The sequence below is a fragment of the Synchiropus splendidus genome, chromosome 1 (assembly GCF_027744825.2).
Source record: "Synchiropus splendidus isolate RoL2022-P1 chromosome 1, RoL_Sspl_1.0, whole genome shotgun sequence".
Classification (NCBI taxonomy): Eukaryota; Metazoa; Chordata; class Actinopteri; order Syngnathiformes; family Callionymidae; genus Synchiropus; species Synchiropus splendidus.
Genome location: NC_071334.1, coordinates 50,815,745 through 50,842,121, shown reverse-complemented (window position 1 = coordinate 50,842,121; position 26,377 = coordinate 50,815,745). Strand labels below are relative to the sequence as shown.

Sequence of the window (26,377 nt, the reverse complement as noted above, 5' to 3'; positions counted from 1 at the left end):
CTCGAAGGGGGGGAGAACTGTAAGGAGTTATATTTGTTGTTTGTCTCTGTCGCTACGCGCGGGTCCGTTTTATTTTGGAGGGGTAACGGAAATGTGGAACGGTTGATTGGTGTTGACAATAAAGGAGCGGCAACGTTCGGGGCCGCTGTTCAATGAAACAATCTAGTTCTTGAGTCCTCAATTCCTCTTCTGCAGAACAGCTCGGCTACAGTGGTAACCCGCTGATAATAGATCAGTTAAAACAGCAGCAGCAAGGCCGACAAGGTGAAACCTGTTTATGTCATGGTGTGACGATCTGCTCTATCAAACAATGCTCTCAGCTCAAACCCAACCAGGACAAGAAGACTCCTCTTCTCACGCTTGGATTTTTAAGAAGAAACAATTTGCGCTTGGAGCTTTTACGTAGAAATAATGGTCAAACAGCGCCCCCTAGCTGCTATTCTGGTGTATAAAGTTGTATAAAAGAAGAGCATCCGGGGAGGAAAGCTCAAATCTAAAAAGAAAACTGACAATCTTTACGTTTAAATTACCGAGTAACTGTAATATCTATAATGTTAGAACAAGTATAGGCTTGCTAAAAAACTGTGTGTGAGCCTTTGAACTTAGTTTCATCTTAGTTAAATCAATAACAGGAAGAGCCAATGGATCACAGTTATTTAACACAGACAGACGTTTGAAATCATGCTATGCTTGTGCATCTGTTGCGCACTAATAACATGGGCTGAAAACGGAATCATTCGGGGGTTTAAAACAACAAATGATTGTCAATCTCCAGTTATTCTTAGACGTCTGCAACACTTGTTTTCCTCGCCAGACCTGCCAGGTGAGTCTGGCCCCGCCCATCTCACCTCTGTTCTCACCCGGGACACAAGATTTCCTTCTTTCACTCCGGGACACTCACCTGGGACCTGCGTTCTTCAGCGCTCCACTTCTGTATTAGGACTGCCGACCTGTTAGCGGGACCATGAGTAGCAAACCGTGGACAGAGGAGCAGTTTAACTGCCCAGTGTGTCTGGATCTCCCAAATGACCCGGTCACCATCCCCTGCGGACACAGCTACTGCATGGCCTGCATCAAAGACTACTGGAGCAAAGACGACCCTAAGGGGATCTACAGCTGCCCGCAGTGTCGCCAGACCTTCTGTCCAAAGCCGCCTCTGTCCAGGAACACCATGCTGGCGGAAGCTGTGGAGCAGCTCCGACAGAACCCTCACAGGTCTGATGGGAATAAAAGCATCCGCGGAAGTCGAGCCGGAACCAAGCTCTCCTCCTCGGCTGTGCAGTGCGACATGTGCAAGAGCAAGGCCAAGGCAGCTGTCAAGAGCTGCCTGGTGTGCATGAGCTCCTACTGCGAGGCCCACCTCAAGCCCCACCAGACCAAGAAGGCCCTTAAGCAGCACGAGCTGATTGCACCGACCTCCAATCTGTCGGAGAAGATCTGCACCCAGCACAAGTACCTGCAGGAGTTCTATTGCCGCCAGTGCAAGAGCTTCATCTGCTGGCTTTGCACCAGCGACCTGCACAAGGGTCATGACAGCGTGTCCACCAAGACTGAGCGCCTGGAGAAGCAGGTAGGATGGGTGATGCTGCGCTGCCCAGCTGGATGCATAGGATGGTAGTGGAAGGGGCCTTCAAATAAATGAATGAAAATGAACGCCAAAAGGATGAAATTCAAGTTGAATCTCTGAACATATGCTTAAAGTTTTAAACTTGTATTTTCCATCCATCAGCACAATGTCATTCAGTATCTTCCATCATGGATGATTTGGTTGTGTCACCACATTGTTTTAGGTTTCATGACCTTTATTAGTCCCACAGTGGGGACTAGTGATAGTAGTAGTAGTTTAAGTGGTGACTAAAAAAAGTTCCCTGAGAAAGAGAGCATGTATGAGATGAATCTGTTGTTTGAATGGCTTCATCGCTTCTACCCTATTTTAGATATGTTTCCAGGAGAGCAGAACCCTACATGTGCTTGTACTGCTTGTGGGCCATGAACAATATAGCGGCCCCAGGGCCTCAGGTCTGTCTTAGATGCCATCTGCTCCTGTTTGGAGGCCACTAAAGTTCTGTTTGTAGAAAGCCATGCTGGGGAGGAAGTGTTGAGGAAGTGTTCCTGCTGACTCTTCGGCGTGAGGGCGTGGTCCGCAGACACGCCACACCGCATTCCTCTCCATTCATAAGGCCACACGTGACTCCACCCTCTGACTCAGTGGTTTCCGTGACCTTGACTTACAGAAAGTGATATCAGAGATGCTGACGGGAAACCAGCAGAAACTGAAGGAACGAGAGCAGGAGCTGAAGGACATGAAGAAGATGATGGAGGGGATGAAGGTAGGGCCGTTGTCATTGCACATCTTCTCAAGACTCGCTCTTACTTGAGGTCAAGTTGCTGATGTTCCACAGCGCTCCGCAGACAAGGTGCACACCGACATGGGACAGGTCCTTGTGGAGCTACAGCGCTCTGTGGAGCGGCTGGAGGAGCTCCTGGAGGAGGTGCTGGATCAAGCCAACCTGGACAAGATGAACCAGGCTCAGGAGGTCACTGACAGCTTGGAGGCTGAAATCAAGGAGCTGAAGAAGAGAGGGGAGGAGATGAAGGACCTGTCCAGCTGTGAAGACCACATTCATTATCTGCAGGTCGCTGATGTTTACTGCTGTCAAGCGCTCAGTGGAGGTCGCTTTCATGAAATCTCCATCATTGTTGTTTAGTCCAAAACACTGAAAAACAATGCATGAATCCTAATATCACAATGACCCTGGTTTATCCACGTGACTCCCATGTAGACATACGAGTCCATGTGCGGCCCCCTGGAGAGCGGAGACCTTCCTGTAGTCAACGTCAACCCAGATGCTTCCTTTGAGCCTGTCATGAACGCCATCCTGGACCTCAGGGAGCGAGTGGAGGACATGTGCAACCAGGAGCTGGGGAAGATCTCCAAACAAGGTAAAAGGAAACTCGCGCTGACTCAGTGTTCTTTGCATCTCACTGCTCGTTCATTCGTCTTTTTCAGTCAACGACGTGATTCTGTTCACCCTGGGAGACTGTGAGTCCAACTTCAGTCTTGTTGTGTTGAGCGTATTGAGTAGTGATGGGTTGATGTGGTATCATGAAACAGTGTCTGATTTTCAGAGGCCACCAGATGGCGCTGTCTGCTGTGAAATGTTTGGACTAATGCAATGAAACCTCACATCACTTCTAAACCAAGAGCGCTACCAAGTGGTCTCTGATAATTAGGACACTGTTTCATTGACCCTGCAATAGTATTCAGTCACTGATTCATGTTTTCCAAGCAGCAAACCGAAATGGACCGAAAGGAGGGCTTTTAAAATGTGAGTTTGTTTTCATTCATGGATTTTTGTCTTTTTTTTGTGAAGCTCCTCTCTAATTGTTGTTTTCTATTCAGTGTTTTCTGGTCTGGGATCTCGCAACGCAAACAGCCGCTCTCCATGTACGTACAGAATCTGCTCGAATCCTGGATCATGCGTGCGAGAAAATATAACTGGCCTGCTTGTCCTCAGCTTCCACACCGACTCTCTCATCGGGGCCCCGTGGAGCTGACAGGCGAGGCGTCGGTACTGAGCCTTTTTATTCATATCTGTTTTCTGTGTATGTGCACGGGTTAACACACTCTTTAATTCTGGGATCAGGATATAAAAGTCAGGATGTGAGGAGCAGGGACACGAGAGGTGAGTCGTGAGCGGCACTGTGACATCGACTCAAGCTTACATGTTGCTCATTGCTTTCTCCAGGAAACACTGACTCACCCAGACAGAGACAACGGAGAGATGAAAGAGAAAGAGAGTCTGGTAGGTGTTTTCCCATCGAGCTTTCTCCATCCTGACCTCATTTTGTCTGTGGGTTTCTCCATGGCTCCGTTCTTTGCTAGCGATGGGCTACTGTGTTTAGGACAGGATTTAAAAAATCTGTTGGCACATGTTTAATAGTTCAGAATGAAGGGATAAAAAAAAAAAAAAAACTGTAACACGGTTACATTACCAGTAAACCCTCAAGAAAACAGACCTTTGCAAACTGATCATGCTCATCATACTGTTCTTTTGTTGAAACAAATATTATTGCACTGCATTCACAATGTATCTATGTCATTTTCTACCTTTTTTATTTGAAATGATTTTGAAATCAATGAGCTGAACAGAACAGTAGGTGATAGTAGCGTGCAGGAAGTCAAGTCAAAAACAAGTGGGGAATCCACAAAGATTTTTAGCCACAGGTGGCAATTCGGAACACAAATAATATTTACTCATCTTTTCCTCCACCCACAATCAGCGTTTACTGGATTGAAACTTGATGCCGTTTGGAATTTTCATCTACGTTGGATCGAATGCAAGTTCTACTTTTAGTCTTGACTGCTTGGCATCTCAGTTTTCGGTCAAAACTATAGCTGAAAAATTTCTATTTCTATTCCATAAACTGGTGAAATACATTATTCAGTAATAATTCATTGTTTCCCCACATATTTTTTGACTTCTACATTTGCAATCGTTTTTTAATTATTACACCACATTTATCAATACAATGTTGTTTCATTTAACAGCCAGTCGATTTTTGTGAAGTCACAGAATTACATTTATTATTGATAATATAATATAATATAATATAATATAATATAATATAATATAATATAATATAATATAATATAGTGATGAGTGATTGTGCTTGCAGTGAGGGAGCCCAACCTCAGACCCAGTCCCAGTTCCAGACCCAGTTCCAGTCCTCGACCGAGTCCCACCCCGAGCCGAAGAGAGTCCCACTCCTTGTGGAGCAGGTCCAGTCAAATGCAGGCAGCTCCCGCCCCAGCACAGACCCCTGCCACTCCTGCTGCACCGGCTCCAGCTCCAGCTCCAGCACCAGCTCCAGCACCATCAAGAAGTAAGACTTCATCCCACCTTACGACTCCAAACAACAAGACAGCAGAGCTTTCAAACAGGTATCCTCCAGGTTTTAGCCGCATGGCTTCCATCAGCAGCATCTTCCGCTCTCATCGTCGAGGCACAACTCCTGCCACACCTGTTAACTCGGACGTCAGCAACACACAAGCTGCAGGGACAAACCCATGTAAGACCACAGTTCAGCTGGTCATTGTCCCTCTCAACCAGGTGCCTAACTGTGTATGTAACCCTCTCTATACGACAGGGGGCGTTGCTGCTCTGCCTGAAACTCCGACAGACAGTAAGTGACACCACTTCGATACCACTTCATAATGAATCAGGATCAGCTTTAATGCCAAACTAGGAACGTGCAACAATCAACAAAACGTAACAATAATAATAATAAATGAAAAATAAAATGAATACAAGTAAAGAAAAATATTTTGACATAAAATAAAAATGAATAGAAATAATCAATGATAACGGGAGGCAACACGTGAATAAATAACCCACAAACAACGAGGGCTGTTCACGAATTCATCCATCTGATGGCCGAGGGGAATAAGATGCTCTTGTGACGGAGGTTCTGGTATGTCATAATCATAATCCTTATTGTGAATTTGCAGTCAATCCCGGTCTCTTCCTGGACTCTCCGTCACCCACGAATGACATGCCTGCTTTTCCTGCGTGTGAGTAACGTGCAAAAGTCAGCTACAGACTTCGTGGGTTGATCGTTCATCTCCTCTTGTTTCAGTGAGGGAAATTAACCTCGACAGCATCCAGGCACCGGAACCGAGGTCCAGAGAGGATTTCCTGCAGTGTAAGTCTCAATGTTGAAAGACATTTTATTACAATAGGGGCCATTCCAGACGTCGGGTATGGCGTTCATTAGCATCATCACAAAAAGAGGTCATTGTGTCCAGGGCACCGGTTTCTGCCATACTCAATTTGCATATTAACCTGAACTTCTGTTTTGTCAACCAAAAAATGTAAAGTCCTGGTTCCAAGTCCATGGATCTGAAGGGTCCAAAACAATCTCTAACATGATCATTCAACTTCCTCTTTCTAGATTCCGTGTCCCTCACTCTTGACCCAAACACCGCTCACCGACGGCTGGTTCTGTCCGAGGGCAACACCAAGGCAACCCTGCAGGGGGCGTCTAACCCGTATCCCGACATCCCTCAAAGGTTCGACGGCTGGACCCAGGTCATGTGCCAGAGCCCGCTCAGCAACCAGAGTTCTTACTGGGAGGTGGAGTGGAGAGGACGCGGCTCCTCCATGGGGGTAGCTTACGGGGCCTTGACCAGGAAAGGTGCAGACGCCAGGGCGGCGCTTGGTTACAACGCTCAGTCTTGGACCGTGGAGCTGTCCGACACCTGCTGCTCCGCCTTGCACGACAACGAGAAGAAGGACATACCGGTCACCTACTCGCCGCGCGTGGGCATCTTTCTGGACATGTCCGCGGGCACGCTGGCCTTCTACAGCGTGGCCGGGACCATGACACACCTTCACACCTTCCGGGCCAACTTCACACAGCCACTCTACGCCGTCTTCGGAGTGGGAAGTGGCGTTGGAGTTGGTTTGGACTTTGCACTTGGTCAGTTCAACTCCACCTCGGACAGCATCAAAATCTGCCCCATGTAATCACGCAGTTCAGCTGCCTGACTGAACGTTCCTCTGTCTCAATGTCAGCAGAAACATGAAGATCAATGTGTGAAATAACTGTGCAGAAAACAGCACCGATCATGAGAATTTATGACACACACAACAGACAACAACAATTCATCATTTTCCTTGGCTTTATTTTAAAAAAGAGGCATCAGAATTCAAGCTATTACAAGTTTACAGGTCCTCTTCTTACACAACATCGGGCCACACAGGAATTTCCTGAAGCCACAGACACGTGACCTTTGAGGGCAGTAGGGTCTTATACCAAGATGGCTGGACGCAACTTCTATAAATTAATAAAAAATAAAAACAGTCTCCATATTTCTTTCTTCAGCCCTACAAACAAAACATTTTCAAACTACTCATCCATCTGATGTGAAAACATGGTTTTGGCTTTAACCCCAGACCAGAGTTCCCTTTTCTGAAGGAGCACAATATCTGGAGCAAAATGATGGATAAAACACTGCATAAATGCGACGACCAAATGTTAGTCAAGGTCGTCACTAAGCCTTTAAATAACAGGCACACATTAATTACATCTACATATTCTCTTCCATATTTTAGCATCTGTATACTACAACATCTGTCAAAGAAAACGCAACGAAAAGTGCGGCAAGTTAGTGCTGGAATAAAAAGGTCACGGGGAGTCAAGTGCAAGCCAAGAGCTGGCCTGTGGCAAACAGAAAGGTATATACAGTTGCGGACACTGGGTCGACCAGTAACACCAATCACACTAAAAAATAAAAAATAAAAATAAATCGAACCTCAACGTGAACCGGGATGTGATTTGAAAAGAAAACAGTGGCCTCCTGAAAACAAACCCTTAAGTCAAATCAGTTTTTTAATGTGCTAAAGGTGCTTCACCTCAAGTCCCCACCAAGAGCAGCCAACACAGAGACAACAACAACAACACAGCGCAAAGGATGAGAATGCGTCACTACTTCATCATAAGGCCTCTACTATTAAAAACATTAAGACCTGAAGGGAACCTCATTTTACTTGCCTTTGGTTACTGATGTCTGTCAGAGCCTGGCCCCGCCCATCTGACTGTGACGGGCGCATGCTGGGACCTGCAGCTGGTCACTTTGCACGGGTCATGCAAGACATGGAGGCGGGCGGAGGCACACCGACATCAAATAGGACTATTACTTTAGCCACTACGAGATGAGCCTGGCAGTATGCAAGTTCTATTTCAAATTAAAAGCCCTTGAAATATAACATCTTTCTTTCTTTCTCACTTTCTTACATCATTCTCTTCTATCCTTCTTTCTTTCTCTTCTGACATGACTGAACATGCAGAGACCATTTGTCTTCAAACCTTCACTTCTTCCTTTCCCATCTACGTCCACAAACCATCTTTCACCTTCGCGAGTCTTCCATAACGGGTCGGAGAAGCTAAGGCTCAGGCCGCAACAACAACAAGCATCATGGTGTTACACGTACACACTAAAAACAGTCTGTAAAATTGTGCTTTAAAATAAGGTCATTAAAAAGAAGGGATGGTTGTGCCCACCTGGACAGCTCCCACAGCTGTAGGAAGGAGGAGTTGATATCAGGGAAAGGAGCTTGACATGGTTTAGAAGTCCATAATCTGGTTTTCAGCGTTTAGAATTTGGTGGCACACGTGACGCCAGCTGCTGACGCCGTTCTTTCAGGTTTCCCCAGGGCGGCGGGGGTATGGCGAGGGAGGTAGGGTGAGCTGGGGGTGGAGTCGGGTTTGCGGCAGATTTCCCAGGTCGCGCGTTGATCATGGCCGGGAGGCTCTGGTTGCGTCTGAGTCCGTCCATTAAGCTCCCACCGCCTGTGGACACAAATGTGGCAGAATCCTGTCGTGACTCTGCTCCCTGGAGAACTTTGGAGAACCCGAGTCTGCGAAGCCGTTCTAGCAGGCCCACGTTGACTGGGTCCGGGCTTAGATGTCCTGTTTTGAGGGATGTGGCAAGCGCCGCGGGTTCCTGGGTGGGGCTCGGCAGGTCTGGATGCCGCGTGCGACCCAGATTCAAGCCGTAAACATCCTGAAGAAAAAGCTCTGCGGGGCGCGATGCCAGAAAATTATCCGCCGAGTTCTGTCGTGACTCCGGGGGCACGGGTGAAGGCGTGCGGGAGTGTGACGGGGAGTTAGGCGGTGTTCCGGGGAGAAGTCGGAAAAGGGGCTGTTTGGCTGTGGGTCTTGGAGATGTTGGGGGCGTTTCAGTGGAGACTTGAGCCGAGATGCCTCTTTCCAACACCAGCTTGGCAAGACCGCTGGTGGCTGCAGGCGGGCGACGTGCAGGGAAGGAGTCTCCCAGACTGAGCCTGCAGGGGGTGACAGGTGTACTCGGTCCAGTCCTCATGGAGCTGGGCGTGTTTGCCATCACGGTCGACTGAGTGCTGCAATACAACACAGACACGCCAAGACACTTTAAAAGTGCTGCTCGTGCTCAAGTTATGAATGATTTGTGATGTGCTTCTGAGGCTTCATGAAACAGCGCCTTCATCTACAGAGCCATTCTTTGGCAGAGAAATTCTTTGGCTTGAAACAACCATTTTAATGAGATCTTTTTAAAATAAGAGCGCCACCTATATGAGCTTTGAAAATAAGGACACAGTTTCATGAAGCCCCATCAGCCCCTGAACTCACCTGGAAGTCACCTGTGTGATGTCACTAGGATGCAGGATGCGGCAGGTGGTGAATGTATAGGTGGAGAAGGTGGAGCTCTGACACTTTCCTGGATTTGGACCTGGAAGGAGAAATTATTTTTAGCAATGATGCTGAAGTAAAATGGCAAGACAGCCGTCTGATCACGTACCAGACGAAGAGCAAATCTGACTTTGTGACTGGACGGCTGGTGTGGAAAGCGTTTGGGAGGGATGGCTGGGTGTCTCTGTCCCATGACTGGTCACTGAGCTCATGCAGAGCTCAGGTGAGAAAGTGGCAATAGATGCGGGAGTGGCCGAAGACAGGAGTGTTGCGGGAACTGCCAAATTCTTCTTCTCCCTTCTCTCGTCTGGGGTCGACGAGTAGCGAACGTTGAAGACGATTCCGCCCTCATCTTCCTCCTCCTCGTCTTTACCTCTCTCGGCAGCCCCCTTCTCCAGGACAGCCATCCCTCTCAGCTCCACTTCCTCCTCATCCTCCTCCATGTCTGACAGGCGATAGACGGCGTCCTGTGCCAATGGCCGGAAGCCCTTGGTGACCACGCCAGGGTGGGGGTCCAGAATCGTAGCGAGATGAGGTTTAGCTAGCTGCTGCCAGTGATGGAGAGTCAAGGAGCCTGAATGGATAAAATGTTTAATTTTATCAAATATCCCACTGCTATGCTTTCTTTTGTCTGCATTTGAAGCTGTACCTTCCATGGGCTTGACAATCTGCAGCTTCTCTGGAAGGAAAGTCTTAAAGATGCTGGAGGTCATAGACAGTTCGGACAGATTGGAGTAGGAGGAGAGGACGCTGCCCATGGGCGAGCTGCAGCCGCTTCCCTCCACATCTGCATCTCCGGCTAGAGCCTGCAACTTCTTCTCACGTTCCGCCTGGAAGAACTGCCGCTCGCACAGAAAGTTCTGCCTCCGCAGCGATAATCGGTGCAGAGCTTTGGTGAGGTCGTTGCCCCCGGGGCTGCCAGGCTTCCCCATTTTCACCTCATCCCTGGAAACAGAAACGCTGCTAAATCACACCCATTCATTTATTATTCAACACCGGAGTGGCGCACCCTTGGGCAGACGCGAAGGGCTGTGCGGTCATCACCAGGGAGCTCTGGCCGGAACCAGGGATCGGAGGCGTTGCTGAAGATGGCCGGGATGTCAGGGAGTTGACGGAGCGGACGGTTTGGAATACACGTTTTTGGGAAATTCTGCATGGTATTAAAAGACAAACAGACAGTAAGAAAGTGTAATCCAAGCCACAAGAGAACAGCAATTCAAGATGTTGGTAGAGGTTGAGATGATATAACAAAAAAAATGACAGTCGCACACATCGCACACTTGTGCTGCAGCTCGGTAACATTTTCCTGCGATGAGGTCCAGCGTGTGATCAAAAAGAACTTTCAGTGCACTGTCAGAAATTAATTAATTAAATGAATCCAGAGCAAACAGACGCTGAAGGCTTCTCACTTTTGGTCCTCAAGCGCAGTTTCCTCTTCAACACTCAGCTCTCTTCTCATCGTGCCCTCAATCTCCGCTGCCAAAGAATCCTGAGGCACAAAAACGAAAAGTGTACTTGGATCCCTCTCATTTCAGCCTTACAGTTCAGTTCAGTTTCAGTTTAGGGTCAGCTGTGTGTCCCACCATGGGGAAGGGGCCGTAGGAGAGGTGTCTTCTCAACCCCACTGAAGGAGCGTTTTTACTGCGCAGCTCTTTGATCTCCTCCTGCGACTCGTGGAGCATCTCCACACATTCTGCATTCCTCTCCGCCAGCTCGTTCAGCTGCACACATCAGATTATGAGAGTATGTCCAGAGAGGTTCTACCAACAATTGACTTGCACTAATCCAGTTCCCTCAGAGTGCAAAATCTAAGACATAAATGTGTGCACCTCTGCTGTGAGTTGTCTCTGTGCATCTTTGGAAGCCTGCAGGTGGATCCGTAGATCTTCCTTCTCCAGGGCCAGCTATCGAGACAATAAAAGCAAATGCCTTGTAGCACCACAACCAATAGAATGGCACTTAAAAGGTCCTTCGCTCACCTCTTTGACTCGGTGCTGTAGTTCAACGATCTGCGAGAGGAGCTGAGCGATTTCCTCCTGATGCCTTAGCAGCTCCTCGTTCTTCTGAGTGAGTTCATCTGACAGAGTGACCATCTGGCTGCTGGACTCACCTGAGACAGAGGCACCACAAAGTTCCATCACTTACTCTGTGTGAAGAGTAACTTAGTTTCCAGACAGTAATCTGTGTGACTAATACTCACGTAGCTCCTTGACACAGTCACTGACCAGCCGTTGTTCCTTTTCCTCAAAATTGATGGTGTCTCTCTTCAGCTGGCAGGCCTGCCAGAAACACATCAACTGACTCAGTTATGGAACTGCATGTGATCGAGCACCTTGTAAAGTGTTCGGTTATAGTCTTTAAAAGTCATAGCTCTTATACGACTTCTGAATTACTTGCAAACAACCTCAGTGCAACTTTCCATGACCAAAGAATATTGAAGTTATACATTTATGCAACAGTCACATTCTTTTTCCAGATATTACACACCGTTTTGATGCTGTTATTCACAGATTTTTCGGAAGCGTTGATTTTTAAAACTCTTCTTCAGTCTTGAGTCGGGAAATTGCATCACAAAAGTCCCTGACTAGGTTTGCTAAAAACTAGGGCAGTGTATCGGCAGGTATCTTGCGATACGATAGGTAACCCGGTACAGGAGTGGTGACACGATACATGGTGATACCTGAAGTTCAACAATATATTGCAATAACAGTCATCATTATAGGGAAAAAAAATTACACAATTAAGTACAATATCATGTGCACGAAAACAAATTTCATCGGCTTGACATGACGCTCTTTAGCCTGTAAAAATCCAAACATTAGCCACATCCTTGAATAAGCAGCAGGGTTCAGACCGCGAGAAAAAAAAAGTGATTTATAGTCCAGAAATTATGGTAATTTGGACTACAGAATATGATTTGGATGGGCCAGAGAGTGAGAAGCCCAGACAATGGTTACTCATATCTTCTTGTGGGTGTAAAGGTCAAGGCTTTTGTGGTGTTTATGTCAGCAGTGTCGGCATTTTACCATAAACCTGCTTTCCTTTTTATAGAGTCATATTTTTGATCACTGTGGTTATCCAGTTGAATGAAGCCTTCGGCACAGTTATGGCCAGAGCCACTCCCATGGAGGAGAGAGGTCACTCAGGCACAAGGTTGAGTTTTAGTAATTGTTTCTTCATATATTGCCTATATATGATTCAGTTTATTGTACTAGTTTTAGAAAAACTAGCAGATTAAAGCCACCATCTCACCTCAGACCTCAAAGCCAAGTTCTCCTCTTCCAGGTCATGAAGTTTGCCTTGCAGGGACTCCAGCTGGCTGAGGGCAGCAGCAGCCGAGACAGACCCCGGTGGCTGCTTCTGCAGCAGAGGCGTTGACACGCTGGAATCGGTCTCGCTTTCCTCCGAGGCACTGGCGACCATGCGCAGCAGTTCGTCCTTCTTACTGAGCTCATGCTGCAGCTGGTGGACCTGTCCAGGTTTGAGAAACCAGTTTATTGAATGATTGAGTTTCAGATTGTAAGATTTCCAGGGTGCTTCGGTCACCTGGTCCAACGCCTGAGTGAGCTGCTCCTCCACGGCATCATTGCGTTCTTGGAGCAATTGGTTCCTCTGAAGCAAGGACTGACCGATCCGAGCCGCCAACTCCAAGTCTCTGTCCCGCTGTCCAACCACAGCAGGAGGGCATTCAATGTTAGACACTATATTCTCACATCTTATTAGGCAAAACAATGACAGAATCATTCTCACTTCTGCCAAGAGATGGGTGACCACTTCAATGTCATTGTAGGTCTTGGTCATCTGCTCTACCCGGTCAGCACTGAGGACTAAAAAAAAAAAAAAAAAGTTTGAGGCTTCAAAGGAAAACCAATAAATACCTGGCATGCTACCAAACTATAATTTAAGCTATGGTTACAACACACTCAAACAAAAAAGCAATTACAGAACAATCAAGCAGAAGCAATAAAACGAAATAGAGCGTTGCTAAACACAAGTTGTGACCACAAGCAACAAGGATTAGACATTTAAAAAATATGCACTTTCATTTTGTGTGCTGCTCCTGACCTCAATTATAATATTACTGAGTAATTTTAAACCTTTATTTGGGGAAAGATACACTTGAGAACAGAAGTTGCTTGTGGTCAATATGTTGTTATCAGACAAAACATTCCTCCACCAATACAAAAGAAAGACCACAATATACATCTCTATTTTGCAATTGAAGCAAAATGGAATCAGTGGATTCAATCTAAAATGTGAGTTTCAAAGAAACTGAAAAACCACAGGAGTTGCTGAACAAGATGGTGGAAACAAGAGATACCTTTGGAGAGGCTCTGAGAGCCCGCGTGGGAATAAGAGGAGGGCTCCAAAGCAAGATAGGCTAGACAGGTTTGAGAGAAAAGGAGGGATAAAGAGAAAGGCTGATAAGAACACAGTTGAAAAAGAACTTAGTAGAGGGTGACAGGTAAAGCGCCAATAAAATCAACATCTCCTACAGACATTAGTTTTCCGTCTCAGGCAATCTACACGTCTATTAGCTTGGTCTGAAATCGGCACCTGAGTTGGTGTCACCATCTCTGCACCGCTCAGCCTTCCACCTGTTTGAAGAGAGTTGCATTTCTAATCACTCATCTGGCAACTGGACCAAGGCAGCCACAGGAGGATTTTAGTTGTTGTCAACATGCTGAACTCGACTGGTGCAGCATTAAGTGGAATTGCATCGTTGCGCTGTTGACTCCCTGAATATACTTGAATACTCACTAGCATTGTTTACTTCTAGTCATGTGACGTTGTGAAGGCGTGGAGCTACCGAAGCCCACAACTCTGTCATCACACTGTACTGCAACAGATGCAAGTCTTCACCTTTAAATCAAGTGTCATGCAAAGATCCAAATGTCGGCATAGATTATGTGCAATAAAGAGAGAAAAGCAGCTTCAAGTGATGCAGCTGCTCATCCAGTAATCCGAGGCTCACACTGACCTCTGGATCCAAGCACCGGTTAAATATAGCTCCAGCTAAAGCGGCCAGATACTGCACACTTACTGATCACATTGTTACAGTGACGTAAAGGCAACAGCCTTTCATTTTAAATACTGAAAGGGTTTACACAGCAGCGTATGGGAAAGATACATTAAGATAACTGATAGCCAAGATCAGAAATGTCACACAAGAATTGCATCTTTGTCACGGTAATGAAAACCTGAATGCACACCAAATAAACCTTTGTTTTCAATGGACAAGACTCCTAAAAGCATTTAATATTAAGGACGCACACAGTTTGAACTTAAATAGTGAGTATGTGAAACTCAACACATGCCGATATCCTTCTAATAATATTTTTACATTTAAACAAACACTGCTCTGATCCCCTGGCAGCACATGCAGACAGTACTTAAAAAGAATCATTAAAATAATTAAATATAACTTCGATAAATATCAGAAAAAAAGTTGCCAAGTCAAAAAGTTGATCATGTGATCACAGAACGTCAAAACATACCAAGTACAGTGTTTCATAATTTATTTAATGTAGCAGTAAGTAAACACTTCTATCATGTAGGTTTATCTCTGTGGTACAGTTAAATATGAGACATTTTAATATATAATTGGCTCAGTCGTTAAATCTGCATCTAAAGATAGACAGTCTTTCAACAGACATCGGCAACAGTTGAGTGGGAACATGACACTCGACCTCATTCTTGTTCTGCACGTGCAAAAACAATCACCAGCACATCACAAAAAATGCATTCTGTTCAGTGAATGCTTTAACGTGCACATATTATCAACTATCACATCAGGAGCGAAGCATGGATGCATAGATGCATGTCAGGACAGGAACCAACTTTAGGGAACAAAAAACAAACAGGAAGTTGATATCTCCAGGCAGGCATGTTCAATGTAAACACAAGGCCTTCGTTCATACTTGCTCACTTCCTGGTTTAACCCTGTAAGGAGTTATTGGAAACACACACGAGCATCAAGGCATCAAGACTCCCCCAGCACCCCCGCCCCAATCGCCACATTTCACGGATGTTGAAGACACAAATAAAACTAATATCTTCCCAGCCACATATAAATGCAGTACAGACTGAATGAAGAGCAGAGTCTCTGCTTACCCTCCATGGCAAAAACCTCATACAGATCCTCATTAAAGACGTTTAAAATGGGCATGTTCTATCTCAGCCTTTCGTCCTTCATTCTTTTGCTCTCTGTCCCGTGACTACAGCCCTGATTGTGAACTCAGCTGTGCTTCACTCTGGATATCCCTCCCTCCTTGCTCCCTCCCATATTCACAAAGCTGTGCCGCACACTCAGGCTAACACCAGCAGACAGTGTCCAATTATATCCACTGTAAATCCCTTCAACAGTTACTGACCAGGATGTCAGCTGAAAAGGTGACGACAAAACTCACCTACAAACAACATCTTTTACCAATGATATTAGAAGTCTTGAGTGTAAAATAAAAATGAACTAAACAATAAAATATAGCATTTTAAAAAGTGATTTAACATCAGCAGAACTCACTCATGTAGCGGAAAGTCTCCTCAGCCAGCAGTGGCGAGATCGCTGTGAGCTGGGCTGGTCCTTCATCAGGTGAGCAGCTCGGAGACACCACCCAGTCCTGGCTGTCTGACAAGTAGAGCGACCCAGAGCCAGCCGAACCAGATCCAAGCGACCCTGATCCAAAATGCTTCCCACTGCTGCCAAGGCCTTCATCTGCACGTCAAAACATAGACGTTGATACACTTGTAGTCATAATAACGGGCAGATATTGAGAATTGATTAACCCATCATCTGATATAGACATGGAACCACCAAAGTGGCACCCAGATTATGACTTGCCAACATAAAAATGGTCGACTGAAAACCACTGAAATTACTATTCAGGTGTGATGAAACAGTATAAGAAGCCCTGGCAAAAACACATCTGAATGTTGGAACTGGAAAAATGTATTTCAAAACTTATTTTTAACTGAATGATATATTGAAAAAATAAAATAAAAACAGCTGCAAATGGAGCGTGTTGGATGTGGGATCCATAATCCATACTGATTTATCATCTTACAAGGCTCCTTCAAAACAAAAACATGAGAGTGCATTTATTAGTGCCTCAGCCATTGACACATCTCGGCTAATGCACTGCCATTGTCAGCCTATGTGTGTTGACTCATTAGGGAAATTCTGTTCCACTTCAAATGTATGGCTGTTTGGGACAGATCTGGCAGCTCACCGGCGTCGGCGGCATTGGTCACTCTGCCTAAGCAGTGACCACACTAGTCTCTTGACAAGCACTGGATCAAAAATAGCATTGCTCTATCTATCATTGCAGCACAAACATCTTACCTGTCTCAGTGCTGGATTCCTTCCTATCTACCTTGCGGTGTTTGACTTCAAACATGTTGGGAGTGGCAGCAATGCCACACTCACAGTTCGGGTAGAAACAGTGGTGCTGCTACAGCTGCGGCATCACATTCTGTAACTGCAACTGGGTGGTGCCCACACAAACACACACCTTTTTACCTGCAAGAGAAGAGTTGTCAATAATGTTTTATTATAATTGTCTTTTTTAACGTAACTAAAAAGCACCTTGGTCAACAATCACAGTGGAAATAAACCTTTCTGACAATCAGTCATATACTATAAATAATAAATATAGAAATCACTAAGCAAATAGGCCCCAACACATGGAAGAACACTGGAAGTATAGCATCACGTTATTTAAATGGATTTCACTTCATATTTATATATATATTATATATTTATATATTTATTATGGACATTTCTGTCAGAAGAAATATGACGCACAGAATTGTCTTACGTTATTAATCCCGTAAAATGAAAATTCTGGACTTGAGAACAAATGCAAGCTCATGTTCATTCAATATGAGAGCATGACGAGTTAAAAAAAAAACCTTTTCTTTAGTAGGGTGAAAAAGCACTGACCAATTAAAGTAGTTCTTGTAAATACAGAGGCAACCTACTGTTTCCACTCCTCCTTGAGGCAGTTCACAAACCTCTAAGGGTTTAAATACGGTGGGAGACAGGATGTGCTTCCGGGTAGTTACTGTTCTTCAGGCCTGCATTTCGCCATTAGTCACTGGTGCTAGACTACTAGCTTTTCATAATATTCTGCTGTGTGGTCGACATATGATGCAACAAAATGAAAAAAGAATTTCTAAACAGTAGGTGAGAGTGAGAAAAACACATATATTATATTTCAATTCTTTTTTTTTTTTTATTTAACCGTGGTCAGTTATTAAGCTACTGTCTTAGAGCGACTATGAGAAGACTAAAAATCTTTAGAATGGATTAAAAAAAGACGAAGAAACTGATCACTATCACAAAACATGAACTAACCTTCAGCGACCTTCATGACCATAATTAAATATCAGCATATTGAATCCGCACAGTTATCATGGGTCACAAAAATATGACTTAGGGCCACATTTGCGCTTCCAAAATGCAGTATGACTTCCCTTTATAGCTGTCCAGTGACAACTTAAAAAAAACACAATAAAACAAGATATATTGTAAATGTGAAAGCGAAATGACACCAAAAATTGTCAGAGTGAGAGACAAAATTTATTCAAGAAGAAGCTGAGGTAGTTAATATAGATCAGGGTTTTGATAATCCCAGAAAACAGACACTTGAGGGCAGAGCAAAACTGCTGGCGCAGAATGCCAGAGAAAATGTGCATCGCTGTCATTGACTCTGGAATGAGTCCTTGAGCAGCGCTCATCTGCCTCTTACATAAGACTGAAACTGAAACAGTTGGTTCATGAAGAAGATTACAATGATGCACGACATGCTGCTGTCTAAAGCGTTGCTTATCATTACCGGCACGTTGAAATCAAGGTAAGTGCTTAATGATAGGGCAGACAACCTGCTTGGCTTCTTATTGGCGTTGCCCTTGCTTTTAGAGGATGTAAAACAATGCAACTGGGATGGAAATCTTGAGTGTCTCAGTTTTTCCTAATGCACTTTTACCGTGCAGAATACTGTAAGAGTAACACGGGAGCAGGCGTCATACAGTAAACATATTAAACACAACCACAAATTGTACTACAATTTTCACAACAGAAAGCGACAACATTAGAAATCAACTATGATTTCAAGATGAAACCAATGAGTGTCTTCATAATCTAATCACATGCGGAATAAGAAGGTAACTGCATTACCAGATAAACAGCCTGCTCACATCAGCTTATCCAAAAACACCCATGGAAGCTGCTTTCATTAGGAGAGCAGTCTGCCTGCAGGCATCCATCACACTGGCACCTCTAACAGTGTGTCATTTAGGACACTCGTCCAAATGTGGACTCGTCATACACAGACAAAACACAGGCTGACTTCTGCTCCAAGTCTAAAAGTCTTGGACCGTTGTGACCAAGCGCTAGCATCCAAAAGTATTGAAGTGTCGCCATAAAAAACATCACTCCATAAAAACACAAGCAAAAGAGAATGTGTGCAGATGAAGCCACTTATATGACACACATAAGAAATGATGCTATTCCTACTGGTTGTACACGACATTCCAAAGTGAGGACGTTTTGCCATATGGACTACAGTGAAGCACACATGAATTCACATGAAATAGACAAAACAATGTTCGCTTGTGAAATTTATGAAATCATTTGAATTGAACATATAGCTACCTACAGTAGATAAATAATATACGTACTATGGTTGACAATACAAAACCAAAACACTAATATCGAGGGGTCCGAAATGTCTACGTCGGAGTTACAAGAATAACAGTAAAATCAACAATATGCTAATTATCAAATAGTAATGGCAAAGAAACAGCACAATCCAGAGATTAGCCTTGTGCACTTCCATCAAAAGGGCGAGGATGACAGCTTCCCTGCTGCCAAGAGCATTAGCATGAGCTAGCATCATCGTCACATGATCGGCAAACGAAACCTCCGATCTACATGATTAAACAGAGGGTAGAATAGGTTCAACTGAGCCATAAACTCACCCAATATCGAAATTATTCCACTGCATTCCAACAAAACATACGTCGCCTGTCTGTCTCTAAGTACAAGGCAGGAACAATGGTGGACGGGATGTGAGGAGTCATCAAGCTGCGACAGCGCCGTAGGCGGTTATGACGAGTTTATCCCCCGTCTGACATATGTGTCAAATTAAAAGACCCGACAGCGGTGTTAGGGGACACCATTCCGTAAAACAATATGCTTATAAGATGTTAATTCAGACATTGAATCGACACGTTTGTAACTAATCGAACTATTATGGATTTGTTCGGAGTTATGGACGCGGTTCTATATATTTGCAGAATTGTTTACGTCGAAAGCTTCTGTCTGAAGGTAAGCACATTCTACAGTATAATAACCGTCAACACACGTTATCGACATTTACTGACTGCTTAAAACGTTAGTTTGCCTCGTGTTAATGATCAGACTGTCAAAGTGTTTTCGGGCAAGTCATTCTGATAAAAGGCACAACTCGCTTTTGTGTTGTTTTTGTCATTCGATATCCTAATTCTGTATGTATTCATCTACTCATTCTATTCGGATTATTACCACATATGCAATTTAAATGATAGTCCGTGCTAAATATCACCGAAATTGAAATAACCTTGACTTACCTTGACCCATAATAACTGCAAGAGGAAACTATACATGAATTCTGAGGACATTCAACACATTAATAAGGTAATAAAATGTTATAACGCAGATTTTCTTGTATACTGTTTCCGATTTTTCTTGACAATTTTATGTGTTATAAGAGAGAGGTGTGGAGATTAGGGAAGGACATCAACATTGTTTTTGGCACAATAATGAGATGGGTTCATCTATGGTTATGCAAATTTTGATATTTGTGGACATCACTGTCAATTATAGTGAAACAATTGTGTAGTGAGACAAACCTGTGGCATCAAGTGTTCATGCACTCACATACTGTACAGTAGGTCAAATAGCAAGTGTGAAAATATCTAGTAACTGAAATCATATCGTGTTCATTCAATGAGACATGGAAGAAAGAAAAAAAAGCCCCCAGCTTTCTAATGGCTTTAGCTGAGGCAGAGGTTTTGTGATGTGTTTACTTCCTATCATCAGCATTGATGCCACTGATGCTGCTGGACGGGGATTAGCTGTTTCCCCAGACTTGGAGCTGATCTAATGCATGCAGGTAAACATGATGCATCTGTTGGCTGCTCGACCGGAAATTGCTCTGTCTCATATTACACTGCCTCACATTGTCTCTTGCAGTCAGTGAGTGGATGAATGTCAGAGCAACTAGTTTTACCGTCACCCAAAGGACCCCATGTCTTTCCTGGTAAGACAACATGAATGAATGTTTGGTTACTATTGTGAACTGTTTACTCTTTTACCTTTGGAGCTTTAGATATCATCTTGATGGGGATATTTAAGGGTATTTCACCTTTAGGTATATAAACTTAACAACGTAGTGACTAAGAATTAGTCTTGCTTAGTTTCAAATAAGTGTCATGTAGGAACGTTTTAGGAATCAACTTACTGGTATTGTGTTGGTATGCCCTATGGAAATGAACTATTTAATACTGAAATTTGAATTTTTCATTCAGCAGAAAATACATTCTGTGGAGGTCCACACATTTATCAGCTCTAGCATAGAATACTCACTCAGCACTTCGTTATTGTACAGAAATTGAATGAGTAGTTGATTTCTACCTTTGGTCTCCGTACGACATCTGTGTTAACATGCAGCACACTCGAGGACTCCCAACATGTCTATCTTATGGAGACATTTAGGTGGGAAATAACTGACACTATTCCATTGCTTTCAATTATGCATGCTGCTCATGTGTTGCCCTATTGGGACCCATCACTCTCTTCACCGCTGTCAATTTCTTTTATCACTCCCTGTATAGTGCCTTTCACGCTGATATCACCACATGCTTGCTCTTCTGCTTCCCTTCCTCCGAGTGAAGCATCACTTCACCCTCCATTCACCATGTAGCATGTGCTCACCTCTGCTCCTCCCCCCTCCACCAGGACTGTTCCTGCATCTCCCACACTCAGGTCCAGCCCATGGACATAGAGGAGCACTATGAAGACAGCAGCCACCAGTTTCTGGTTAGTAGCATGGACAGAGGCATCCCCTTGGTACAAGTCCATCATATCATTTCCATTCCACTCATTTTTTTGCCTTTAAATATCCATAATATCCATGTCTGACAAAAACACATTTTAGTGAATTTGAAGCCTTATCTGTTGGTTCCTACAAATGCAGGGATTTCATGGATAAGGTTGTCAAACTCTAAGACGATGTAAACCTGTCATCTTTAACTTTGGCTTTTGGGTCAAATATATGCTGATAATATAGTGTGTAGGTGTCATATATATATGTTTTTGTTGTGTGTTTGGTTGGGCTGCCATAGTGATGTATAGACCGTGGGTCATGTGGGTTTACCAGTGCAGCATATAGGGGCTGGACTACTGTAAATGTGTATGTTGATGAGCCAAGTTAGGTAGCCGTTATTTTTGTTGACAGTATTTTTCTCATGATCTAAAAGACACTAAATTCAGTTTGACTCTAGCTGCTGTAGTAGCAGTCATGCATGCTTTTTGGATTGACTGCGATGCAATACAGTGTGAGAGTAATGACGAGTTGGAGAGAGGTGAAGTTCGAGTTAGAGAGAAGATATTGTATGTGTGAAAATACAACTGATGAAGTTACAGCATGATTTGAGGTTGTGAAAATAGATGAATTCATGTGTTTTTCATCAGTCTTATATAGTTATCGACAAGGGAAGTGAAGTGAGTGCACGCAGGGTGAAACAGGTCTAGACAACTGGTAGGGGTGATCTCTGCCAAAAGAGAGTAGCACCGAGAGTGAAAGAAAAAGTCAGTTGGACAGATATCTGACATGAACTTAACAACAAACTCAAACTCAAGTTGCACTTTGACTTGAAATTGTCATCATCAAGATTGCTTTGTCTTGTGTCCAGATGTATTCAAATAAATGTCTATTGAACACATATAAAGTGGAATTCCGAATATTAGATCAGAAACATTTTGACCCCACAGACTTGGTAAACTGCTCTGTGAGTGTGAGTCCTGTTTAGATAGCATGGCATTTATTATCAAAAGAAAACTAATAAACTTCGTGTGATGATTTTTTATTTAGCGTAAGAGATGTTGTCATACACTGTTTACACTAATTTTATTAGTTTCCTTCTTGCTGATGCTTGACACCCATCTTCCTTTTCCTTTCTAAATAGTTGCCTTCCATGTGACCAAAAATGTCAGCAGAAAACAATTTAGTAAACTCTTAACATTTTAATGGCTACTGAAAAAATAGCTACTGATTTGATGTAATGAAGTATGAATCCACTTATAAATTCACATGCTATGTGTTGCTATTGTGCCGGACATTGCAGCTGATGCGTCTGTTTATGTCCCAACAGAGCTCAGACACTTCTGAATATACCCTGCAGGGTCCATCAAGCAGTGATGACATCACAGGACTGTCAGCTGAGCCAGCTCACTACCAGATTCTTGCTGAGCTAGGTGAGAACGCCTGAGAGCTGAATCTACTCTTGTCTGTTTTTCAGCTTGTTTTTTATTTTTAATGTTTCATTGACCAATCTCTTAGCAAATGCTGCCTTACAATATTGACGCATGTTAAAGGAATGCGTGATGTCAAATTAAGAATGGTTTTGAATGTGAAATTCAAATAGCTAAATAAATGCGCTTTTGTGGCCTTTAAAAGTGGCCGTTGAACTTCTGCTTGGCTCTAATCCACTGGTTTCCGCTTGGAATCGATATCTTCTGCTGCAGGGAGGGGCTTTAACAGCCTGAGCCTGGTGAACCTGGCTCGTCACACCCCGACAGGTCAGATGGTGGCCATCAAACGGACCAATCTGGATGAGTGCACCGAGGAGGAGCTGCTTCACCTCATGGTGAACATTTATATCGAGGCTTTGAAGGAGTCCTGTTGGTTGACTGCGTTTGTGTCCTTCCTCTAGAATGAAGTTTTGCTCTCCAGGCTGTTCCGTCACACAAACTTGCTGACCTCTCGTCTGGTCTTCAGCTCGTGTAGTCAGCTGTGGGTCCTCACACCTCTCATGTCTTACGGTCAGTGGCACTCCCTCAGTGTTCTTTTCTTGTCAAGGATGCTCATTTTTCTTTTCTACCTCCTTAAAAACTCACCAATCCCAGGTTCTGCAGACTCTTTACTGAGAACTTACTTCCCTGATGGAATGAGTGAGTCATTAATCGCATATCTACTGTTTGGTGTGCTGAAAGCCTTGGAGTACTTGCACCGTATGGGCTATGTTCACAGGTCAGTGACATATTTGACTTGTAAACCATTAATATTTCAATTATTTATATATTAATTCTGATGTCATGTAATCATCTCCTGTCAGAGGTGTGAAGGCCAGTCATATCCTGCTGTCAGAAGATGGCCATGTCTACCTATCAGGGCTCCATAGTATTTACAGCTTGATGCGTGACGGCAAGCGGATGAGAGCCGTATTTGACATGCCCCACCACAGCCCCGCCCAGCTGCCCTGGCTCAGCCCGGAACTACTGCGACAGGTCCTTTAATTTTAAGCCTCTTCTGGTCGATCATCAGAATGAGTCTAATTTTAGTCCCTATTCCTTGTCATTGTTTATCGCTGCCAATAGGATCTGCATGGGTACGGTGTGAAGTCAGACATCTACAGTCTGGGCATTGTAGCTTGCGAGTTGGTCAGTGGCAGGGTGCCCTTCCAGGATATGCCACCCACTCAGGTAGTTAAACCTGCGCATCGTTTCACAGTTGAATGCTGTTTCCATCTGGTGGCCTCTGAACTCCAGGACACTGTCTTATGAAACCACGAATGTGACTCTTGTGTCTTTGCAGATGCTCCTTCAGAAGTTGCGCGGCTCTCACTGCTGCCTTCTGGATATTGCCCCCTTCCCACTGGGCGAGCTTGGGGGACTTAAAGTGTCTCGCTCTGGAATTGACTCTGGAATTGGGGAGAGTGTAGTCACTGGAAGTCTGACCCACAGCGCCACTGCCCCACCCACCGACAGACCTCAGAGCCCTGGACCTAAAAATCACTCGGCCACTCTGCACAACCTGGTGCAGCTGTGCCTACAGCAGCAACCAGAGAGAAGGTCTGTTAGGAAGAGCTTGACCTAATTGAATTAGCTACATATTCCAGAAACCTGCCACCATTCATACCTTAATATTGTTTGCAGGCCGTCTGCATCGACACTGTTGACCCACGCCTTCTTTAAACAGGTGAATATTTTAGCCAGTTTATTCAGTGTTTATTTTCAATGTCAGGGTCAGTTTTTGACATTTAAGTTATTTAATTTGTTTAGTTTTTTTAGATTCTACATATTCGATTCAGATTCTAGAAAACAAGAACAAATGTAGTCAACTGAGCCGGTCCAATTTTATTAAATGATTTGCCCCATATAATTCAGATTGCATTACATCTGTTATTGTATGATAGTTGAATCAAGAAGGATGACTTGCAGTTGAAGTAGATTATAAATGCAATGTACTATGTGTTGCAGGTGAAGAGACACACCAGAGACTCTTTTCTTAGCCTTATGTACCCAGCAGCTCCTCTCACCAGCCCTGAGGATCCTCCAGTGTCCTGCCCTCCCGGCTGCTCTGACCACACTTCCACTCCGACCGTGGGGGACACAGCAGAGTCTGTGTGGGACTTCTCCTAACTGGCTTCTAATTGTTTTTCTTTGCAAGCCAAAACTATACACAACAATACAGTGAAAGGCCAAACCCTACTGTGCTTGTATTTTCAATCCTATATAGTCTTAGAATTATTTTATATAATGATAAGATAATCCTTTTAATGGTTTATTTCATTGTTGCACATTTGAATTGAGGGAGTTGAGGTGGATTGAGGTTTGTTTTAATAATACGTTTTTTTTTATTGTTAAAATAGTAATAGAGTAATGTGAATCTCATGCTGTGACCAATCAAACAATATGAATTCAAAGTATACTGGGTACTATCTATGTTCATTGTTATGAAGTGGTCCTGAATAATGTGAAGGTATTTAAAGTTAAAAATACACAGGGTCATTCATACAATGTGGATCTATCGAGTTTCATCTCATATTTTGCCATTCAGTTTTTATCCAATTGAACACATGCGAAAACAATGTAAATACATTTGTTGCTGTATGTTTCATGAGTTGTAAAAGATGCCTCATAGCAGCGAGGACAAACCTAAGATGTAGAGGATTGCTTGTCTCAAAAGCTGTGAGTAGATGCAGTAATATATCTATGAACAATCTATTTTACTGTTCTGTGACCACTTAAGGCCTTTATGTTATCATTCAAAGTATGATAATGTTATGTGTAACTGTGAATAAATGTGCTATGTAGTTGGCTGGACATATCAAACATGGTAGCTATTTGAGCCTTATTTTAAACTATATATACTATATATTCTTGTATATGCAAATGTGACTTTAAATAACCTGTCTTGTTTCTGTTTTTTATGTTGTTTATTTAAATATATATTTTTTAAATGCTACTTTCATTTTGATAAACATTGTCATTTCAATTCATTGAAATGTTTCTATTTCCCTCCTCGTTTCAACCATGAGTTTGTTTTCATGCCAAGCCTGGAGCTGATAGTTACCAACCAGTAACTGCAATGTTTGCTGGATTCATTATGATTTCCTTCAATAAACTGTTGAGTTTTGTTAAGCGCTTAATTCTTCACTGCACATTTAAAATGCGAAGTTTGGGAAGTTGAAGAAGAAACTGACATAGTATGTAAACACATTGCTGTTTGTTTAAAAATAATATTTATCCAGTTTTAAATTCTAACCACTAGTTAATGAACGTGTTTTTAGTTTGAGAAGCTTCCTCTAGATGGCAGCAAAATATTTACCATAGCCTGTAGCATAACACGATCGCGGTTAAATTCGATTGGATTATCCTATAAAAATCTCATCAATTGTTGCTGATCAAAACGGATTCATAAATCACCTACATTTTCTCTACTTTTCGATATTTAACCGTTTACAAATAAAGCGCTCACGCTAGTGAACGATGTTTTACGCCGCCACCAACCACGGGATACTAGGTCCTGTCGCCAAAATAAAGGTATCACTGCAAATTTATTTTTTACTCCTTTATTTTTATAAGTGCTTTTACATT

General features: G+C 43.6%; 3 protein-coding genes across 8 annotated transcripts; 2 read left to right on the top strand and 1 right to left on the bottom strand.

Moving 5' to 3' along the window:
- Positions 1-900: 900 nt before the first annotated feature.
- On the top strand, positions 901-7,328 carry trim25l (tripartite motif containing 25, like). The gene is made up of 16 exons (XM_053869085.1): positions 901-1,570; positions 2,235-2,330; positions 2,403-2,636; positions 2,784-2,943; positions 3,011-3,043; positions 3,294-3,329; positions 3,404-3,448; positions 3,519-3,572; positions 3,648-3,686; positions 3,750-3,806; positions 4,681-4,887; positions 4,957-5,073; positions 5,152-5,187; positions 5,513-5,575; positions 5,641-5,706; positions 5,956-7,328. The coding sequence occupies exons 1-16, from the start codon at positions 965-967 to the stop codon at positions 6,528-6,530; spliced, it is 2,424 nt and encodes an 807-aa protein (XP_053725060.1). The 5' UTR covers positions 901-964; the 3' UTR covers positions 6,531-7,328.
- Positions 6,651-19,345, bottom strand: trak2 (trafficking protein, kinesin binding 2). Of its 5 annotated transcripts, XM_053869049.1 has the most exons (17): positions 19,216-19,345; positions 16,577-16,753; positions 15,758-15,949; positions 13,556-13,615; positions 12,985-13,061; positions 12,781-12,897; positions 12,487-12,705; positions 11,435-11,513; positions 11,214-11,344; positions 11,064-11,138; positions 10,818-10,955; positions 10,644-10,723; positions 10,244-10,384; positions 9,884-10,179; positions 9,344-9,808; positions 9,175-9,274; positions 6,653-8,924 (listed from the first exon to the last, which is right to left on the bottom strand). In XM_053869049.1, the coding sequence occupies exons 2-17, from the start codon at positions 16,629-16,631 to the stop codon at positions 8,153-8,155; spliced, it is 2,997 nt and encodes a 998-aa protein (XP_053725024.1). In that variant the 5' UTR covers positions 16,632-16,753; positions 19,216-19,345; the 3' UTR covers positions 6,653-8,152. The 5 variants fall into 5 exon arrangements, with proteins under 5 accessions (XP_053725048.1, XP_053725024.1, XP_053725030.1 ...); XM_053869073.1 differs by lacking the exon at positions 19,216-19,345 and having other exon boundaries at positions 6,651-8,924; positions 16,577-16,631; XM_053869055.1 differs by lacking the exon at positions 13,556-13,615.
- stradb (STE20 related adaptor beta) lies at positions 19,315-25,861 on the top strand. 2 transcript variants are annotated; one of them, XM_053869106.1, is made up of 13 exons: positions 19,315-20,390; positions 20,471-20,537; positions 20,948-20,992; positions 21,236-21,316; positions 22,651-22,753; positions 23,024-23,145; positions 23,212-23,320; positions 23,405-23,528; positions 23,614-23,785; positions 23,876-23,980; positions 24,093-24,349; positions 24,434-24,476; positions 24,758-25,861. In XM_053869106.1, the coding sequence occupies exons 4-13, from the start codon at positions 21,272-21,274 to the stop codon at positions 24,917-24,919; spliced, it is 1,242 nt and encodes a 413-aa protein (XP_053725081.1). In that variant the 5' UTR covers positions 19,315-20,390; positions 20,471-20,537; positions 20,948-20,992; positions 21,236-21,271; the 3' UTR covers positions 24,920-25,861. The 2 variants fall into 2 exon arrangements, with proteins under 2 accessions (XP_053725081.1, XP_053725073.1); XM_053869098.1 differs by lacking the exon at positions 20,948-20,992 and having other exon boundaries at positions 19,319-19,564; positions 20,318-20,390.
- Positions 25,862-26,377: the final 516 nt, after the last annotated feature.

Coding starts and splice junctions, on each gene's coding strand:
- trim25l (XM_053869085.1), top strand. CDS start 965: ATGAGTAGCAAACCGTGGACAGAGGAGCAGTTTAACTGCCCAGTGTGT. Junction 3,449..3,518: donor CGCAAACAGCCGCTCTCCAT/GTACGTACAGAA, acceptor GCTTGTCCTCAG/CTTCCACACCGACTCTCTCA. Junction 3,807..4,680: donor TGAAAGAGAAAGAGAGTCTG/GTAGGTGTTTTC, acceptor TTGTGCTTGCAG/TGAGGGAGCCCAACCTCAGA.
- trak2 (XM_053869049.1), bottom strand. CDS start 16,631: ATGTTTGAAGTCAAACACCGCAAGGTAGATAGGAAGGAATCCAGCACT. Junction 12,706..12,780: donor TCACTCAGGCGTTGGACCAG/GTGACCGAAGCA, acceptor AAACCTGGACAG/GTCCACCAGCTGCAGCATGA. Junction 10,956..11,063: donor AGAGACAACTCACAGCAGAG/GTGCACACATTT, acceptor TGATGTGTGCAG/CTGAACGAGCTGGCGGAGAG.
- stradb (XM_053869098.1), top strand. Junction 23,146..23,211: donor AGGAGCTGCTTCACCTCATG/GTGAACATTTAT, acceptor TCCTTCCTCTAG/AATGAAGTTTTGCTCTCCAG. Junction 23,321..23,404: donor CACACCTCTCATGTCTTACG/GTCAGTGGCACT, acceptor CACCAATCCCAG/GTTCTGCAGACTCTTTACTG.